The following is a 21,198-nucleotide window of genomic DNA, read 5'->3' as shown; positions in this document are numbered from 1 at the left end:
CAGAGTTCAAAAAGGCTAGGTTAAGCATGTAAAGACAGACTAAGACTTTGTATTGGAAAAAGAGAGCTGATTGGCTAGTATTTTGTTGTATTTTGCATTTTGGAGAAGAACCGTATAAGCAGAAGTTCAAGTGCAGGCCTGCAGTGAGCTGATCTTGGATTTGAGTCCCAGCAACACCATGGAGCAGCTGTGTGACTTGGGTAAATTCCTTAATTCCTCACATCCTGGTCTTCTCAGCTTTGAAGTGAAGGGCAGTAACAACACCTCCCCAAATATCAAGTTGTGAGGATTTGATGAAGGAACACAGGAAAAGTGCTAACTGTGGGATGGGGCTAAATCTAAGGGATGAATAAATGAGAGCCATTGTTAACAGCTATTTCTACCTTTTAATATTTTAATTTTATTTCTGAAACAAATGGGAAGATCCCTTAGCCTCATGGTGTCAATTTTTATTTCCTCAGAAGAAATGTGACATCCCCTTCCTAATGTAAAAAACTTCCATCACATTGAGGTCTTCACATTTAAACTAAAACAAACAATGGCTTTTTAAATTGTGCAAGCAAATCTGTAGTGGTAAGTACCTGGAGAATAACTGAAGCTTGATTTTCTTTCCTTCCTTCATCTCTCCCTTCATCCCTTTCTCCCCCCTGCCCTCCCTCCCTATAGTGGAATGTGCAAATGCACATATATGGGGTTATGTGACAGGAAGGTATCTACAGAGACTGGGTCAAAGAGCCAAGTGTTACAAAAAAGTCTGAGAAGGGAAATTTCAGAGCCTTGGGTTTCAACCCTGGTTCATACTAGGTATGAGGTATCTGGCAAGTCACTTAACTATCTCTCATCTCTAAAGTAAGGGGCTTGATAGACGGTTACTAAGGTTTCATCCAGCTTTAATTACAGGGTTGTATTTTTATTTCTGGAGAGCCATGAGTAGACATCCAATTCAAATATATTGTTTAAAATGGCCCTGTCTTGGGGTGCTGGTGGAGTGTGCGGCTCTTGATCTTGGGGCTGTGGGTTTGAGCCCCAGGTTGGGTGTAGAGATTACCTAAAAAAAAAAGGTCCTGTCTTTTTACTAGTAAGTTCAATCTGAAAAAAAGAGTGAAACATGATTCATTTTTCAAGTGATATTTTACATTTTGCATAGATATCTTGGTTCAAGCATTTTGCTGCATTCTAAGTGCCAAAACCTGAGCTGGCTTTATGGGTATATGGCCTGTACACAGGGCTCCATAACGGCTTTAACACCTGCTATTGCCATCCCGAAATTCTTAGTAAGTTTTGAACAAAAGGCCCTGCATTTTCATTTGACACTAGGCTCTGCAAATTATATAGCTGGTTCTGGCTACAGTTTACAGTTTAATTTCTAGACCCAGGACTCTCTCCTTTTTTAAGTTAGAAACCTACATGGACGTTTTCCCTCTGCAGCCATTTTCAGTTTTGAGGGTGGTATAAAACGGCTTCACCTGCCAGACTGCAGGATGTGCCCACAGCTGAACAGGACCCACAGTGCCCGCCCTTGGCTTCCAAGGGCAGGGGCTCCCATCCTTCAGCCCCAGCTATCTGTAGTGGCCCAAGCTTCTGGGGATTCCCACATCCGTGCCAGTGTTTTTAAGAGTCTATGTTTTTCCAGGACTCAACAAGAAGATAAATAGTCTTCTTTTGAAAACTGGAAGATGACAGTCAAACCAAGGAAGAGCCCCATTCTGTGAAAACCCTCAGACCTCACCCCCCCTCACCATGCCTGTGATCTTGAGCATTGCTGAAGGCCTGACCACCTGGCTTCAGGGGTCTCTCAAGTGCAGTAAAGAGGGAACTACTCAGAAAGGCTCTTGTCTAATCAATGCACATGATGATTCAACTTCAAAGTCACTTCTGACTCTTAATGTGTGTTGTCATTGAGCACAGCAGTGAGCAAACACCATGAAGACAAGTTAATTCCAGTTTAACACAGTGTCCCGTGGGTTTACTCAACGGCCGGTTGAATGGGGATACTACTCACCTCACAGAGCTGACATGAGGATATAAGGAGATCGTAAGTGACGAGGTACCTAAAGAACTATTTCGTGAAAGTATTTGCAAAGTGCAATGTGGGCGCACGATTTAAAAAAAAAACAAAACAATTTGTTCCTGCAGGTATGTATAGGTTTGTTCTCCAAAAGGAGCAGCTTAAAGGAAAGCGGACATAGGAAGAAATTTGAAGGATTTGCCTTTTCTCCTCAATTTTCAAACAGTGAAACTTCACGTACGGCGCAGCGCCCCTCTCTGGACCAGTCACGGAGGGGAATGCCAGCTGAATAGAAATGACAGCAAAGAATTAATGCCCACTCCGATGATGGTCAAGTCAGGCCATCTAGAGCTTCCTGTCCCGCTCTCTCTCTTCCTCTTCCTCCGCCCGCCTGCTCTCGGCGAAGAGCAGGATGAACTGCTGAGACCCTGCCCGCTCGCCTGGCTCCCGCGCAATCCCCGCGTCTGCGCTGAAGCGGAACTCGGAAACGCAGCAGGCGCGGCGAGAAGAAGGGGGGACCAGGCAGAAGTGGGCGTGACCGGAGCTGCCGGAGGGAGGCGAGGTCGGACCTCGGTGGGCGGGACAGGAGGGGCGGGGTCATGGCCTAATCAGGGCGGTGGCAGAGGCGGTGGAATTTAGAAAGGAAGCGGGCGCCGCGGGGCGAGGCGGGGCCAGGCCGCGATGGGCGGGGACGAGGGCGGGGTCACAGGTGGGGCTCGCTCCCGGGCAGGCGGAGCCGGGGGTTTGGCGGGGAGAGGCCGGGCCGAGCCGGGTGGGGGGGGCCGGAGAGAAGGGTGCTGTACGGGGCGGGGTTCACAGCGCGCGGGGGCCGAGCCCTGCTACTGCGTCCGCGGCCGGTCCTCGAGCGGCACTGCCTGCAGGATCCCGGGACGCGGCGCCCGGTGGGTGGAGGGTGAAGGAACGCGGCGATGGCCCCAGGAGAACTCTCGGGGTCCGCGGTCTTGGCCGCCGCTGTCTTCGTGGGAGGCACCGTGAGTTCGCCGCTAGTGGCCCCGGGTGAGTGTCCCATCGGGGCCTGGGCGCTCGGGAGGAGGCGAGGGGTCCGGACGGCAGCCCCACTGCGCCCTGAGCTGCCCTTGCCCTGGCAGAGCCGCGGGATCCCGACGCTGAACATCAGGCTGTTGGAGGGTGGCCGGGCCGGGTGCGGCGCGGCGCGACGGCTCCCGTCCCTCCCTTCCCGCTTGCCCGGGATCTGCCGTCCCTTTTCTCGCCTGCTCCTCTGAGGACCTGTTACCCCTAGCCCGCCCCTCTGAGCTGCCCGGGGTGTAGGGACTGGACCTGGTCTTGGCTTCCGTCGGGGCGCTTGCCGCCAGGCTGAGCACCATGGATCCCCGCGGACCCCTTGCCGCACTTGTCCTCAAAGGCCCCGCGAGCGGAAATCGACACCGGCGACCGGGTGCGCTGTCGTAGTTCCCCCCCACACCTTTGTTTTATATTTTAAGACCTTGGGGAGTTCCGTTTCTTTCCAAGTTTTCATTAATTGTAGTGGTTGATAGATTCTTGTAACAGGTTGAGGGCTTTCAGATGTCTTCCCCACATATCCTGGATAAATCAGGCTTGGGAAAAGGGAAGGCACGTTTGTAAACTTAATTTTTTTTTCTTCTTTGAGTCAATTCCTGTCACCACAAAGGAACCTTCTGTGGTCAGAGCAGGAAGCCTCCAGCAGAGACCATAAAGTGTCTTCAATGACGAATTTGGAGCAGGAGTTTTTAATTGAAATCTAAGAGGACGTGTAACTTTTACGAAAGTCCAGTCTTACACTCTTGTTTTTATGGCTGTAGACCCCAGGGATTTCTTGCCACTGGTTTCCCTCTTAATTGCCACTTTACAGCACTAGTTAAATAATAATAATAAACGCATACCTTCTTGGCCAGTTGGGGTTACCACAGCCTGGAATCTTACGTCAGCAAGCTCTTCCAAGCTTGAGCGGCTCTTCTTCACGTCCAAATAATAAGCATCTGGAAGCCTTCCAACCGTGACTATCTCCTCCATACAAACACATACACTGCTCTTTACTCCTGAGAAGATTTGAATCTCTTACAGTTTAAACTGGCTTATCACTTTGGCCTTCACTTTTTCACAGAAAACAACATGTTAGGAAGGCAACAGGATGGAGAGTATGTCTCCTGAGCCTTTATTAGCAGACCCGTATTTCCTTCAGTCATCCCTCCTGGGGAAATGGAAGCTGGTGACATGTATTACTGGATGGGAGATTTTGGTTTTCACCCCATGTTTCATGGCTGAGACAAGTGGGTGCATCATGAGGTTCAAATTGGACTCGGGGTTGTAGAACATACTTAGTTGCCCCAGAATTTGAATAGCTTAACCTGGGAGTAAAATTGTTAAAAAATCAGCATTGGATGCATATAATCAGCCATCAGCCAGGGATGTCCATTCCTGGGTTAAGTTTGTGTTTCCGATGGATCTCAGCAACACTCAGCTCTCAGGTTTGGAATGTGATGAAAAAAGTTCTCATCGCGTTTTTTGATGAAAGTTTACCATTGAAGAACAAAGTATCTAAAAAGGAAAGAGTACAGGGTACAAAGGTGCCCGTGTGACTAGAGGCCTGTATGAAGAAAAGATGTCCTGACCAGCTAACATCTGGTCCTCTTGGAATCTATGACGGTATTAATGTTTGTAGGTAATGTTTTAGGAAAGTAGGAAGAAGGAAATAGGCAGCAGCGTTGAATGCTTGCTGTATGCCAGGCTTTGAATTGGGCGATTAATATGCTTTCTCTATACTTATTTCTCAGAGCCCTATGAAGTTCTTATTTATGGTGAGGCAACTGAGGCCCAGAGCAGTTAAATAATTGGCCCAGTCACATAGCTGATGTATCAGTCAGCCTTCAGTCAGAGAAGCAGAACCAGTGGGAGATGAGCGTGTGTGTATGTGTGTGTGTATCTTTATATGTATCTTTGATAACCTAGCCTGCTTGATTCCAAAGTTCATTCTCTCTACTGTACCCCACTTCTCCCCAGAGAGAAAATAGAACAGAAATCAACCTCAGCAGTCTTGTTGAAATTCTAAGATCGGAAGTGTAGGACATCCTAAAACTGTAAGCATGTGGTTAGCAGAAGTTGGGAAGCAGAGAAAAGGACAGATAACTTCACAGTGGGTAGTGACAATGTCTCTTTCTTTTCCTGCCCGCTAGAAGAATCTCGTTAAACTTCTGTCTCTTAGAAGCCGCGTTCGAAACTGTATACCACAGGCATCAGAAGGGATGATTTTCCACATCTTGGCTTATTTATGCCCTTAAGGTTTCTGGTTACTCAACCTTTGGGCTTATTAGTTTCTCTACCAGACAATGGGTACCGCCTTCTAGAGAGGAGTGGGTGGAAAAGGTTTGGGGGCGCTGAAGAGAGAATGGCACTCTCCTAGGGTTTTGTGGGCTTCCATCCAGGCTCCTACTCCTCATCTGATGCTAAAGATAAGCTTTATTAAATTCTGGGTTCTCCTTTGGCCAGGTAGCACTCAAGCCATGCAGCCACATAATAACATAGTCAGTGGACAGAATGTTTTGAGCCAGCATCCTGGGAGCTGAGACTTCCATACCCAGATCTAATTTAAAGAGGAAATGAAAAATTTGAGAAGCGCCTTTCATTCTCTTCTCCCCCTTTTGCCCCCCCTCAAAGGAAATTAATCAAACAGATGATGTGGGCGTTTCAGTAGTTGAATTCAAATGAGACAGGCCAAAGCCCCAGGCAATAGAAACAAAAATTTCATTGTTACTTTTTAAAGAATTTGGCTCTGATGTTGAAGCTTACTTACATGTTAAGACGAAAGAGAAATTATTTAAAACTGACAAAAAATGATTTAAGTTGTCATTGGTTAAAACTATTATGTTGAGTGGTTTCTAATTATTTTAGGGCACTTCAGTAATTGGTAAAGATTTGGTGGGCTCCTGATAGTAGGGAGAATAAGGAGTCTGGTGTGCCAACAAGGACTAAACTTGGAATTTGGAGTTGGTTCATTGTAGACACTTCACTCTTTTTGGAGGAAGGATGCAGCGTTTGTTATACCTGTTTTGTGGCAGGCTCTAGTCTTGAGTATTCAGATCATCTGATTCTTCAACACCCTGTCAGCTATGTGGTTTTATTCCTGTGTTTATAGATGAGAAAATCGGGTATCTGAGAAGTTAACTTGAAAAAGTCACTCAAATATTTAAGTTGGATTTTGACCTTGAGTCAGATCTGTTAGCTTCTGAAGCCTGTTCTTGTTATTAGTGAATCATTTTGGTTTTCTTGCTAGTGAGAAATTTCTTTTTATTCGAAGATATTTATGAAGAATCACCAAGTAATAGGCTAATGACAAGATAGAGTGGGAAGAGCACCGAGCTCTAAGACAGCCCCGGAGTGGAAGTCAGGGAGAAGCCCTGCCACTTCGGCGAGTGGGGCTATCCATGACTCTGTTTTGTTACCTGTACAATGGGTATGTGCTGGCTCCTATTGTTGCCTGCCTTACCCACTGCCAGTGAGCATATCTCTTATCCTTTGTATTGTTTCTTTCTGGATTTCTTTCCCATGGTGTCCATTAGGCTGGACTTAAAATGTCAGCCAAATTGTCTAATAAATGTAGACCACATACCCTATAAGGTTGTCATTCTGGAGGTGGTGGTGGTTGTGCAAAGACAGGTTCATTGTACGTTTATAAAAGCCCAGAGTGGCACCTCAGAGATTCATGAATTTGCTGCCATTGACTGGGAGTTATGTAGACAGGCCTTCTTTTTCCACTTCCCTTCAGCTAAAATACAGTGCTCTTGGTCCTTTTGGAAAAGTCTCCCAAAGATTTAAAGATTTAAAGGGGAGACAATTACCCCTTGGTCTTGTTACTCCAAGGCACTCGCCACTGTTAGTGTATTTCCTTCTTGTTTTCTCTCTATTTTTTTTGCTTGGATAGGATCGTAATGCAAATATAATGTTGTATCCTGTGTTTTTCTTTCTCCTTTTTTTTAAAAGATTTTATTTATTTACTTGAGAGAGAGCGAGCAAGCGCGCACAAGCAGGGAGAGCAGCAGAGGGAGAGGGAGAAGCAGGCTCCCCGCAGAGCAGGGAGCAGGATGGATGTGGGTCTGGATCCCAGGACCCTGGGATCATGACCTGAGCCGAAGGCAGACGCTTAACCGACTGAGCCACCCAGGTGCCCCGATCCTGTGTTTTTCATTGAATATTATATGTGAGGTCTCTCCATTTCCCTACCTTCTCAAAAAATTGCTGCATAATATTTCATTATATGGATTCACTGATTTTGTGACTCTGTTTTAGATTTCAGTTGTGGCTAGTTATTTTTAATTGAATTTGAATTTTCAAATGAATTAGTTTTATTTTTGAAAATTTTAAAAAAGATTTTATTTATTTGAGAGAGAGCGAAAGAGCATGAGTGGGGGGGAGGGGCAGAGGCAGAGGGGGAAGCCGACTTCCCACTGAGCAGGGAGCCCGCCTCCTGGCCCCACGCAGGGCTCGATCCCAGGACCCTGAGATCATGACCTGAGCTGAAGGCAGCCTCTTAAGTGGCTGAGCCACTCAGGCACCCCTCAAATGAATTGTTTCAGTGAATGTCTGTGTGTAAAGCTTTGTCTAGGTATCGATGATGTCCATGGAAAAGGAGTTCTTGGAAAGGGGGTGTTGGGGTCAAAAGTATTCATCTTTTTGAGACCATTGATGACACCAGTATCGGTGGTCTGAAGGTTGTCCCAGTTTACTTCTCACAGCAGTGTCGAAGGACTCAGTTTTCAAACTGTTGGCATTGTCTAAGAAAAACACATTTGCTAATTTGTAAGGCAAATAGTGGTACCTTGATTGTTTTAATTTGTACGTCTTTGATTACTGGTAGGTTGACTATGTTTTCTAGTATTTGAGCCATTTGCATATGCCTGTAATTCTTTTTGGACAATTCTGAAGTCAGAAAAGCTCTGAACACCCAAGTTTTTGAGGCTTTTTTGCATACCCCGTTGGTGGTAAAACCTAACCAGAACCAATGTAAGATTCTGGAGTACGTATTCATTTCACCTAGTTTGAATATTACTAAATTTTGCTGCAGTAATCTCAATAAATTTGATTTCAGAGTGTTATATAATGTGTGCTAAATGCATTGCATTACCTTTCTAGAATCTACAAAGTCTGAATTTCAAGGCACATCTGACCTCCAGGTTTTCAGGGAAAGGATTTTGGTCCTGCATTTCCTCTCCATGACTCATTTGTTCTTGTCTGTGGGCAGCCAAATGTACAACTGCTTAAAATAGTAAAATATCCTATGGAGGAAAGTAACTCCTCAAATGAGTGGTACCTCATGAAAAGAAGCACTGTTTTGGTATCCTAGTGTGGAATCTGCTAAAATAAAGATACCCGGGCAAAGCTGAGATTTTCTTTTTTCTCGGTGGCTTTGGGGATGGATGCCCACTATAATGGCAACTTTATGGAGAAGCTGGGCTCCGTTTCTCCTCTGCCGGTTACTGACATGGCTCTCTTTGTAAGGCGGAAAAAGCCAGAATCTGCCCAGGGACTTTTTGGGGAGGGAGGGCTGGATAGAAAGTGGCAGATACCCCAGGCAGACTGAGTTTCTCTGGTGGTCATCTCACCTTGAGAATCCTTTTGTCAAACTCTGTGGAACTCAGGGCAACTGGTTTTCTGTTGTGCCTTCGCCATCCCCCAAGGCCCCCACCTTCTTGTTTTTGCTCATCCCAGGATTCTTTTTTTTTTTTTTTTTTAAGATTTTATTTATTTATTTGAGAGAGAGAGAGACAGATAGGGAGAGAGAGCACAGGCTGGGAGGAGAGGGAGAAGCAGGCTCCCTACTGAGCTGGGAGCCTGATGTGGGGCTTGAACCCAGGACCCCAGGATCATGACCTGAGCCGAAGGCAGACGCATAACTGGCTGAGCCACCCAGCCTCCGCCCGCACCCCCCCCCCCCCCCCCGCCATCCCAGGGTTCTAAACAGCAGCAGCTCTGCCGACTTTCCCCTCCCATCATTCTGTTTGCATGCTCCTGTGTATATGCATTCCCACCACTAAATAAAATGCCATTGTACGAAGGGGAAAAAATCTGAACCACTTTCCTCATCTGTATTAGGGAGAAAATGTGCGGTGTTATGACAATTCCATGAGCTAAAACATGAGAGTTCATGGCACAGTGTTTGGCACATAGTAAGTGCCAAGAAAATATATTATTATTATTTTGTCCTGAACCAAATACTAACCTACCACCACTATCTGGTGAGACAAACTTCCTAACTGCTCCAGCATTTTCCTTTCAGGTCCTCTGCTATTGCCTGAGGCATCCCCTATCTCCTCTAGCTTCCCAGCTCCCGCTGAGGCTGGTTGTGTAACGACAGGGGTGGGGGGTTGAGGAAGCAATGTTGGGAGCACCTGAGGCCTCAAGGGGGGAGGAATAGGGACCAGTGGGCTTGGCAGGGAGTTCTCTTGGGATGCATGGGGTATGGGGGGCTGAGCCATTAGCTACCAAAATTAGGCAAGGAAGGAGAGAAAGACAAAAGGAAAAAAACCATTGCCTTTATAAGGGTAGAATGTGACATTTGTTTTCGAAGAGTTCTGGAAGATTCAGTTATCTGGTTATCTCTAGCCAGTCGATCCAAAAGTATAGTCATAGAATTTTGACAGTGTTCTCCTAGGATTTGATGTGATCATTCTCCTGACATACTTTGTGATTATTCAGGGTTGGACTGATCATTGTTCCTCTTATCATTGCTGACTAGTGAATTTTGCATTGAAGTAAATCTTATGATAAATGTAGTTTAATAAGAAGTATATTTAGTCTTTGCCCCCAGTTCCTGGCACAAAGTTCCTCAAACCCTTAGAAGTTCCCAGGTGGTAGGAGTGTCTTTTGTCATTCATGAGGAGCCCCCTTAGAGGGGATGCTCTGGACTCAGGGTGGTACCCTAGGTAGCCTCAGGATGGGGCTGGTCCTCTGAAAGGTCATGTGATTAGAGGATTGGACCTTTCAGCCGCACCCACCAACCTCTGGGATGGGGAAGAGTTAGGGGGGAGAGCTTCTGATTAAGTGCTTTAAACAACCTTTTGAACAAGACTGGATGAACTTCTGGGTTGGTGAATGCCTGGAGGTGTGTGGAGAGTAGCGCATCTAGAAAGCGTGGACATTCCACATCCTTTCCTCATACCTTACCATATGTGGCTTTCCTTTCTGGTTGTTCCAGAGTTCTATCTTTTCTAATAAACCGGTGATCCAGTAAGTCAAACGTTTCTCTCAGTGTTGTGAGCCGCTTCAGCAAATTAATTGCACCCAAGTATGGAGTTGTGGGAACCTCTGCTTTATAGCCTGTGGATCAGAAGCACAAGGTGACAACCTGGACTTGGAATTGGCATCCAAGGTGAGGGAATGGGCAGGCTTGTAGGACTGAGCCCTTAACTTGTGGGATCTGATGCTCCATCCAGGTAAATAGCCTCAGGATACAATTATTGCTTGGTGGTGCTAGGAAAAACACGTACTGGAATGAGGAAGTAGAATTCTGTAGCATTAGGGGCTGGAAGGAACCTTGACCATCTCCTCAAAGCTTATTTAGAATTGAGGACACTAAGTTGGCCTAGCCAGGACTTAAGCAGGTTCCTTTACTCGGTCTAGGACTCTTCCCATTGTGTTAAAGCTGGCTCTCTATTGACGTGGCCCCAGGTTTGCTGCTTCTGATAAGGCTCCTTGGTCTACATTTGCACTTGATCCTCATGCTGGTTTCCCAGCTCTCCGGATCTAGGTAAGCAGGACTTGAGATGCATGACTTTGGCTAACTGACTTATGGGGCGATTGTGGTGTTTTTAGCCGTAAAACTACTTAGTTACAGTCAGAGGGGATTTTGGTGGTCATCTTGTAATTAACCCGCTCTCTTTGCAGATGGGGAAACCGAGCCCCGAGGAGTTCAATGGCCTGTGGCAGTCAGGAACAGCATTAGCCTATAGTAGAAGAGCAGACCATTAGGTTTGGTGAGGAGAGGGCCTGTGTACGTGTCTTGGGCACTGTCCACGGCTAAGATCCAAGCACAGGACCTAGAATAGAGCAGACGCTTAAATACTGGAAGGAAGGAAGCCAGAGTTGGAATCCAGGTGTCTGACTTGGCTTTTGGTTTACAATAAAGTGAAGGGTTAGGCTTTCCAATATTCACCCACAAATGTTAGCTATAGTCTCCTCTCTCCGTCCCTTCTTGATTTAATAAGAGGCTGTTTTGTCTGCCAGCTTCTCTGGGCCATATTGTTCCCCAAGCCTGAGGTGCAAAAAATCTGGTCATTGAGAAAAAAAAAGAATGACGATAAAAGTCAGCAAGTACTGCTTCATAGGTAAGTATGGTAGGACATTGAAATGTTTGGAAGTGTTAATGAAAATTTTCAAAGCAAAAGTTCTCAAAACCCAAATCCATTCATGAAACTGTTTTCAAAGGTGAACTAAATTCAGTTGTGTTTCTGGAACCAGTGTACCAAAGGCATCTGTTAATGTGTGTCTGTCATGTTCCATAATACTTTATATCTTTCTTTTATGCCTTTGTTTCACAGGACAGTGCTTTGATATATTTATTAATTCAGCAAATGTTAGTAAAGTGCCTTACCGTGCGCAAGGCACTGGGGATGAAGTGATGTGAACAAAATAGACTCAGTCTGTGCCTTTATGGAGCTAGCAGGTTCTCTGGGAAGGTGGTAAAACAGGCAATAATGATAAAGTGTCTTTAGTATGTTTGGCACGTGGCCCGAGTACCTAACCTGGGGCTGGGGGTGGGATGAGAGAGTCCAGTACAGGTTGAGCAAGACTTTCGGGAGGAAATGAAGTTTCAGCTGATCCTGGTAGAAGTGTTGGCATTAGCGAGGTGAAGAGAACGAGTGGTCAATGGAAGAGAGAAGGAGAGAAGTCTGGTTAAAACATAGATGGATCACTGGGCCCCACCCCAGAGTGTGTGACAGTAGAGGTGGGAAGGGACTGGAGGTTTTGCTCTGCTCATACATCTCCCAGGTGATGCTGCTGGAGTATTATACTTGAGTGGGGAGGTAGGAGGTGGAAGAAATAGGGAGCAGTGTGTCTCTTAACCAGGAAATCCCTCCGTGCTTTGCGCGCTGTCCACATATTGTTCCCCTCCCACCCTTCAAGCTGAGATCAAGGGTGGCACTCCCAAGAAACCTTCCCTCTGATTTTATCTCCTGGGAATGGATGCGCAGAGTCCATGAAGCCCTGTGGCATCCATCCTGTGGTATTAAACATTAAGTTCTATGCAGTTTTCACTGCGTCGGTCTGACCAGCGGTCCTTGGGGCAGCAGAGCATGGAAGACATGCTCAACGGTTTCAAGGCTTGATCAGATTCTTGCAAGCTCTCTGAGAAGCAGGCTGCTGTAGTCTCGGTCTCTCAGTGATGAGGAAACACATTTACTGAGGATTCACCAAGATGAAGAGAAGTGAAATGTCTCACTCACGTCACAGATGAGGGGAAACCACAGCTAAATGGATGTTCCTTGTTCTCAAATGTTCTCTATTATTATTATGTGAAATTGTATGCACTGTGTGCTCAGCACCACAGGTAAAAGGAAGGTTGTATATTTAATCTTTTTTTTTTTTTTTAACTTTTTCACCGTAGGCCCATCTACTCAAAGGAAATGAAGGCATCAGAAATTGAATGCAGGTTTTGCTTTTTAGTGGAAAATGGGCTGTTTTCCAAGGAATTCTTTAGGAATTGTCCTTTTTGCTTTTAGAGTAAATCTTTGAATGGAGTAATTCAGTTTACATGTCATTAGGTTTATAAATGAATTTTTAAAAGTTTTGGCATGAGGGGGATATTAAGGAAAAATGGACTTCAGTTTCCTAAAAGATACAGATAAGACAGTTATGCCATTACCCTTCTTAACAGGCCAGATAAGTTTAGCTGAGTGGTTGAAGATGTATAAAGAACCCATACATAAAATGTCACGTGATAGAGTTAAAACCAACCAGACAAACAAAAAATCCTTTTCAATATCGGCAACATCCTTCCTCCCCCGTGCTTATATACAGACATAACATGCTTTTGTGACATTCCTGTAAGGGGTGGAAGCTTGAAGAATTCACGGGGCTTTCCGTCTCACGATATAACTCGGCAATGCTAATTTTCAAACGTTCTAACAGCTCTTCATAGCTGGAAGTCTCCAACACAATCGTGTGAATTATCTACGTGATAAAAACAGCAGCCTGGGATTTCCTGGCATCGGTAAACTGGCAGATGGCTCATGAACAGGCATTCCTTCATTTTTCTTCGCATATGTGTGCTGTATGCATGTGGAGCCTTAATTCCTTTGCAGCTTCCTCAATTCTTTCCAACCTCCTCCTCCTCCTCCTCCATTAAAGGCAAAACACAAAAGAAGCGTGGCTAAAAACGAGAGGCATTGAAGATCGCTGGAAGCTAGGTGATAGAGCCAGCAAGCGGGGTTCCGAGGGAAAAGTCTATTTCATACGCAGGATTGCCAAGTTAGTGCCTTAATATAGCCTTTGCAGGTGAAACAGGTAGATATTCCCTACAAGCAGCGTGCGATTCATGAAAAAACAAAGGACCTTATTTGAGATACTATTACGTATTGTGTAGGTATGTAAAATTAAAAAAACAACAAAACAAGCTTGGTTTCTGCCCTCCGCAAACTTGTGATTCAGAAGGGAAAGATAAGCTCTGAATACAAATCATTGTAGAATAATGGAGAATGAGTTTGGTACAATCCAAGAACTACAAAATGCTGTATGGGATCCCAGAAGAGGGACTTGCCTTCCGATAGGAGAGGTGGAAGGGACTTCAACATGCCTGAAAGCCTGGCGTTGTAAGAGGACCCTAAAGGAGTGGAGGGGCTTGCTGGCCAGCACAAGGAACAGCCTGTGCGAAGGTGTAGAGGCAGGGCAGGAGAAGTCAGTGCAGACCCGGTATGAACGGAGGGTTCCTCAGTGAAAATTGCAGAGGGGAGGCTGAGGTGAGGCTATGGAGCTCCAGAAACTATGCACTTTATTGTGTAGGCAGTGGGGGCCAAGGCTGGGTGGAGTGGAGGATGGGGGACCGGAAGGGGGGCCCCCAGGCACTGGGATGTGATGGCAGAGCCCCAGAGGCTGAGCTCAGTAAGTCCTGAGTTTGAGACATGGCCCCAGTACCTCAGCAAAGCAGCTGATATTGCTGTTCCTTCTTGTTTCTAAGTTGCTGCTTTGGAGAGACAGAGAGAGAGACAGAGACAGAGAGATAGGGGGAGGGGAGGGCCAAGGGATGGGGGACAGGGCTGAGGAGACTATCTGTTCTTATGCATCTCAGAATTGTTCGGCATATAAAATGAATAACGTAGTTCTCGGTCAGTGATAGAAATACGACACATAGTGTGTAGGTTTAATTAATACCTATGACATCCAGAGAGAAACAATTTTTCAAAGTTTAAGGAGTGCTGGGAAACCGGAATCATGAAGTAAGGGCAGCGTGCAGTCTTGATGGTGTAAGGGGCCGGGAAAAGTTCATTAACCGTGAAAGCTAGCTAATTGTGTATTTGTGTTCTGTTACAGTAAATCCTCTGACATTGTACAAATCAGCTTGACTCCTGAATTCTTAATCGTTAAGCATTTATTCTCAGAAGAATGTTGTGCATTTCTGTTTCTTTCCCCCTATTGTTGGTCAGGTTCTCATTGTTTTCTCTTCCCTTGAGGTCGGGCGGGGGGGGGGGGGGTGGGGGCGCGTGTTGGCCATCAGTGTATAGAGCAGTGTCTTTAAATAAAACCTGCAGATCAGCACTGGGGTGATTTCGAAAACGCTGCTTGGCTAAGGGCTTCATCTTGTCATTTCTGGCAAGTCCGTTTTCTTCTGTCCCTTGGTTTTTTTACAACAACGTGACCAAATTGACTTAGGGAGAGGGAAATAATCTGCTTGAAAGTACTAGTATACATTAGGCACCTACATGTTATGGAAATGGTAGTTTCTAGACAATGGATGTGGTGTGACTTAGTTCCTGGGTGGGAGTGGGAAGGGGGAAGACAAAGAGAAAGAGAATTCTTTTGCTTCAACCATATGATAAAATAGTTGATATTTTCTATGCTGTTCAGTGCTGTATCTTGATAATAGAAATGAGCAAAGACTCTAGACTTTGAGTCAGTGTGGAATAATAAAACATACTTGTCCCTGGTTCCTGGCACAGAACTCCTAAAACCCTTGGGATTTTTTGAGCGCTAGGAGTGTCTTTTGTTATTCATGATGAGCCCTTTATTATACCTGAGTTTAGGCTAATGGATGACTCTTGGGCCCCTTGATAGCTTCCGGATGAGGGCTGTTTGCCAGAGGAATCAACAACAGGATTCCAGGGTTGGAACTTTCAGTCCCATCCTTTGATTTCTGGGAAGGAAGAGGCACTGGTGATTGAATTAATCCATGGCCAGTGACTTAATCATGCCTATATGAGAAACTTCCATAAAAACTTGGAATTTAGGGATGTGCTGGGAGGGTGGTATGTCCAGAGAAATCACGGAAGCGCCGCACACAGCCCCCGCCCCCCATACTTTGCCCTTCTGTGTCTCTTTCATTTGGCTGTTCCTGAGTCACATCCTTTATAATCAAACTGTAATCCTAAGTGTTAAGAGTTTTCCTGAGTTCTGTGAGTTATTCTAGAAAATTGGCGAACCTGAGGAAGATCACGGAAATCCCTGAATTTGTCGTTGGTTAGCCTGGGGACACCATTTGCAGCTGGTGGCTGAAGTGGGGGCAGGCTTGTGGGACTGAGCCCTTCAACCTGTGGGCTTGGGACTAGCTCCAGTGGTTGGAATCAGAACTGAACTGAATTGTAGGGCACCCAGTTGGTGATGGAGAATTGGTTGTTGGAAAATGAAACAGTCAAGTCTTTCCTGTTTGGAAAAACCAACTCATGATATTAAAACATTATGCTTGGAGGACTCTCTTTGAAATTATGGTGGTTTACTATTTAGATAAGGACTCAGAAGGCATTTAAAGAAATATAGGGGGGAAGAAAAGACATTATCAGGCCAGTGCCTTATTGTTTACGTACTTACATTGTGTTTTATAGTGTAATAAAGTAGAAGTTATACCACGGTGTGGTTTTCTTTGACCCTTTTGTCCTGTGGTGTAACTCAAAGATTTCATAGCATTGTCTCTGCCTCCAGTCAGTGGAAATATCTAGTATATAAATATTGGGGATTGCACTTACAAGTAGTTTCCTTACTCACGGATTTCCAGAATTATGGTTTACCTCTACAGCATTAATATTACTATTAATTAATTACTTTTAATTAATTTAATAATTAAAATTACTGTTATGATTATGAAATCACCAACATGTGACTATTTTTGACCTATAGTGACAATAGTTCCATGTGGTTCAAACTAATAGTAATGAAGGTTTCTTACTGATTTTTATCTATAGTTTTAAAAAAACAACTGTAGTGATTACCGTCAAGCCATTTTAGAAAATTCAAGGAGTAGAAAAAGGTACTTCCCATGTTCCACAGACAAAAGATACAAAGTACTAAAAAGAAAATTAAAATAACTTATAGTCTTACCACACAGAGGTAACTAGTGTAAACATTTTGCTGTCTTTTTTTGCAATAAACCTGGGATCATGTTAGCTCAAAATCCTGCTTTTATTTATTTTTTTCACTTAATGTTTTCATTTACAATTGATATAACTTTAGACAAAGGGATATGGCAGATCTGGTCCCTTCACACGATTGTTTCTATTGTTTTAAAAGTCAAAGGGAAGTTTAGGATTTCTGAGTAATCAACAATTACAACAGTGTTAAATGTGGATCAGCATGGCTTTTTGATTTTGCTTTTTATAAATGATAGCGGGAATTTTTTTTGAATTTAGTACTTGACACCAAAAAAAGAAAAAAATAGGTCAGATTGACTTAGAGAATATAAATAACTTAAATGCATTTTCCTTCCCAGTGATTGGCTCACTAGGAAAAACCATTCTGTCATTCTAGATTTATTATTGAATTAGATGAGTTAATGATTACCCATAGATTTTCTACTTAAGACTCTAACTCAGCTAGAGATGAGCTATGGGTAATCCCATTTTGTGGAACTTTACTTAATATCAGAACTGTTAACTCACACGTCAGAGGCCGTAGAGCTGAAGAGTATGGTGTTCTGGAGCTCTGCTGCCTCAACTAAAATCTTAGGTGAACTACTTGCCAGCTGTGTGACCTGATGCAAGTTACTTGACCTCTCTGTGCTCTACTTTTCATATCTGCAAAATGGAGCGGAAACAAATAGCACCCTTCATAGGGTGATTGTAAGGGTTAAATGAGTTCATCCCTGTCACGTACTCGGAATGGTATTTATACAAAGTATGCACAAATACGTGACTGTTATTAATAGTACTTTTCCCTGGGTCTAAGCCTTGGGGCTGGTTTTCAGAGTTCTTTGCTAGTGACCTTCACATGGTGTCTTGCCCTTAAACTCAGCTTCTCTGTGTCTTAGGGTTTTCCTGATTACTTCTGTTTACTCTTTCCCTCCTTTGCCTTTTTGCAAAGTGATGGAATTTTGTCTCCTCGCCTCCCCTTGGCTTTGGTCTTTCTCTCGCGGCACTCCGCACTCGGGCAGGCTTCACATGGGAGGACTTAAACCGGGTCGCGACCTTGGTGCTCCACATTCACTCATCGTGGCTTCCCGGTTCCCGTGTTCCCAGGAGGCCAGCCATGTGCCTGTCTTTCAGGAACCCCGGCTGCCCAAGTGTGACTAATGGGAAAATCCTGTGTTGAGGACTTTTTGTAGCTTTCTGTTGAATCATGCCCCTCTTCCTGTTCCTGGAAGGAAGGGAAGCGCGGGGCCCGCGTGGGGGTTCCGGGGGGGGGGGGGCGGTGCGGGAGTGGCCGCGCCCCGCGGTGCTGCGTCGGAACCCCCGTGGTGACAGGTGCCCCTCACCTGCGGGCTTTATGCAGTGATTCAGTTCCCCACATGTAACACGGCCTCCTCCAGTGCGGCTTCTGGGGTTCGCGCCTTTTCCTACGAGTCGGTTTCATGTCCCCCGCTGACTGAGCGTGGCAGCGATAAAAAACTAACATTCATTGGGCACTTACTCTGTGCTAGGCAGGTGGGTAAACCCGAGTTCATCTCATTTAATGCTTAGAAACGATTCTCTTATTATCTGCATTTTAGGGATGAGGAAACTGAGGCACAGGGACGTGAATTGACTTACCTGGGGTCACAGAGAGCTAAGAAGCAAGTTGAACGCAGTGCAGCTGAGAACAAGCTGGTTCCTGCTTTTGCTTCTTTCTTTCTAGGGAGCAGCTTTGCCACAGACCTCGGTTCAGATCCTGGCCGTTCCCCAGATGAGTGACCTTGACTTCAATATTTCGTTCTTTCATGTCCCCATTTCTAAGATGGGTTTGGTCATAACACCTATCTCAGAATCATGACAATTAAAGAAAAAAGATAATGGGGGTAAAGACGCCTGGCACATAATAAGCTCTCAGTAAATGTCCGCTGCTGTTAGCAGTTGGCGAGAGAGTGGATGACCACAGGAGAATCGATCTGTCTGCCTTGCTCCCTCTGCCGGCTTTCCTCCTTGAAGCCCTTGCTTAGCTCCGCCCTGGCTCGGCAACACCTTGTTGTTTCCCCCCCGCCCCGTGGTTAGTTTGTGTTGTCTTCTGCTTGCCGGGTGGAAACTACTTGGCTGAACTCCGACCCTGGCAGGGGCGGTTGTACCCGAAACCAGGGACCTAGATCCTGGCGGCCTGGTCCTCTATGTCAGCTCCCTCGCTGGAACGCGCTGGAGGAGTCAGTGGTTCCTAAGGGACCCCCTTCCCTCACCCTCGCTTTTGCTGTTTCTGCTGGAAACAGGCCAGCTGGGCTTGTCCTCTTCCTATTTGGTGGTTTCGTCCACACACTTGCCATTAGCTTTCCCCCATAGTTTAAATAATTTCTAACCTCTCCCTGCTTGGCCTCTTGGGAGGAATGTACACGAACTGATCTGTTAGGAATCGCAACCTTGTGAAAAGTGGGCAGTGGCTTTGGTAAGGGTATGTAAACGCCTCTCCTAATTTATTGTCCCTTTACGGATCTAGCAATTTGGAACGTAATGGAGTCCCATGAAAATCTAGTTGAGGGCCAATTCCCCAAGCTGGGTTTAGGAATGTGCTATTTGCGGCCTTCTTTTGCATCTTTGCTAATGGCAACCTTCTGTTGATTTCGATGAGCACAGGGGCTTGCTGGTATATTAACATCTTTCAGAAAGCTTACCCAACAACTGTGGAAAGCTACAGGCTATATCAGTTGTCCAGCTCTGAAAATAATCTATTTCTGTTTTTTAAAAACTGTCGGTATTTGGCAAATGGGTGTGTAAGTACACTGGACATTCTGCCCTACAAATAGCATCTTGACCAAACTGCTGATGATCAAGTTACAGGCAAACTGGACACTCAATTCCCCGCGAGCCCTTCTGGAAGGGGAGAGAGTCTGCTTTCCCAGTTTCACAGGTTCCATGTAGCAAGTAGTTAAGGGGCTCGGCCCCGTGTTCCAGAACTGTGAGAGGGATGAGGAGGTGCAAAAACAGGACACCCTCCCCTCCACTTGGGGAGACAAGTGTGTTTGACTTAAACCGGGCTTTTTCTGTGAGCTCTTTTTTTTTTTTTTTTTTTTTTTTACCGTTTTATTTATGTATTTGAGAGAGAGAGAGAGGGAGAGCATGAGCAGGCGGAGGGGCAGAGGGAGAGGGAGAAGCAGACTCCCCACTGAGCAGGCAGCCAGACATGGGGCTCGATCCCAGCAACCTTGAGATCACGATCTGAGCCGAAGGCAGACGCTTACCCAACTGAGCCCCCCAGGCGCCCCTTCTTGTGAGTTCTGTGTCACGTTTGGGTTTCCTAACTTGGATCGCCCTTGTATGTCCCAGTGATGTGTCTTGGAGTGAAGGGCGCAGGGAAGGTGTCAGCAAGTGTGAGTCGTGGTTCTTCTGTCTGGCTCATTTTTCTGCCTCTACCCAGTGATGTCATGTTAGGCCACTGATTTACTTGCAAAATGAGGATCTCATCCATCCTCTTGGCTATCCCCTTGGGATTAGAGGTTTCCATAAAATAATGAATGTAAAAGCTTCAAATGTCATTTGGGTAGGAACTTTTACATCTTGTATGTTGTCTCTGGCTAATGTATATGATCGAAGATTTTCCTCCTCCTGAGTCCCTTGCTTTCTGTCCCTTCCTCCCTCCCTTCTGTTTCTGAAAGACTTGTAGATGCCATGTAACTGACACGGTTAGTACATATTAGGTTTGTGTCAACTATGGAATTGCTTCTAAGTACAATACTTAGTAATAATGTGAAAACATACCTCTGTGAACAAGATGGTTTTCAACATTTCCTTTCCCCTTCGTAGTTTATGGAAGGGCAAAACAGCATTATACTTGAGAGTGATCTTTTGCTTTTGCAGTGAAAAATTAATATTGGGTAATTTTACGCTGGTGAGATCTTTTTTAAAAAATGAATTTATTACAAATTTCATCTTGCTCTAGCTGGTTTTAATCATTTTTCGTGAAGAAGATTTTTACCTTAAAAAAATGCATGCAGATTTCAATATTTATCATGCATAATAGGGTCATTTGGAGAGAGGCAGTCTTTTTAGGGTTTAAGGGCATTATAGTGGGTGGATGTGGACCTGGGCTCCAGCCCAGCTCTGTGATCAGCTGCTGATGGTTGAACCTACCTGTTTACTGTGAGGTCTGTGTCTCTAGATAAAACTGAAGGCCACCACCACTCTTCCAGGCCCCGTGAGACAGCAGCTAAGAGTGTGGGGCCCAGGGGGTCCACCTTACAGATGTTGTGAAAATGAAATGACTTTGTCCAGGAAGCGTCCAGAACAGTGTGTGGCGTGCTGCAAACACTCAGTAAATGCTGCCATTATGATTATTTTAATGTAGCAACTCATTCTTCAAAATATACCACCTGTCACAAAGAATCTAAAGTGAAGATTAGATTTCTGAAGTTTTGTTGCTTTAAGGTCACTTCAAACAAACGACTTTTTAAAAAATTCCATTACTTTCTTGTTTGGATATACTTTACAGTTTGAAAGGTGCAGAAGGGGAAAATAAAAGTGTCTCTCACTCCTCTTCTCCAGCCATCCAGCCCCTCCCCAGAAGACCGACAGTGCTGTCAGTAGCCAAAGACTTAAATTTTTAAAAAATCCCCACGCTGGTGACACTGGAAATAGTGAAAGATGGAGGAGAGGCAGAGGAAT

At 45.2% G+C, this 21,198-nt stretch overlaps 1 protein-coding gene across 1 annotated transcript in view; it reads left to right on the top strand.

Moving 5' to 3' along the window:
• The first annotated feature begins 2,778 nt into the window (after positions 1 to 2,778).
• The window catches only part of RELL1 (RELT like 1), a 63,045-nt gene continuing 44,625 nt past the window's right edge, over positions 2,779 to 21,198 (top strand). Inside the window, exon 1 of the mRNA XM_027599816.2 lies at positions 2,779 to 3,025. Within this exon, the coding sequence (XP_027455617.1) occupies positions 2,938 to 3,025 (88 nt within the window). The 5' untranslated portion in view covers positions 2,779 to 2,937. The remainder of the gene's footprint in view (positions 3,026 to 21,198) is intronic.

This window comes from Zalophus californianus, chromosome 2 (genome assembly GCF_009762305.2).
Source record: "Zalophus californianus isolate mZalCal1 chromosome 2, mZalCal1.pri.v2, whole genome shotgun sequence".
Taxonomy (NCBI): Eukaryota; Metazoa; Chordata; class Mammalia; order Carnivora; family Otariidae; genus Zalophus; species Zalophus californianus.
Note: the sequence above shows the minus strand (reverse complement) of the source record. Positions and strands in the feature narration are given on the sequence as shown.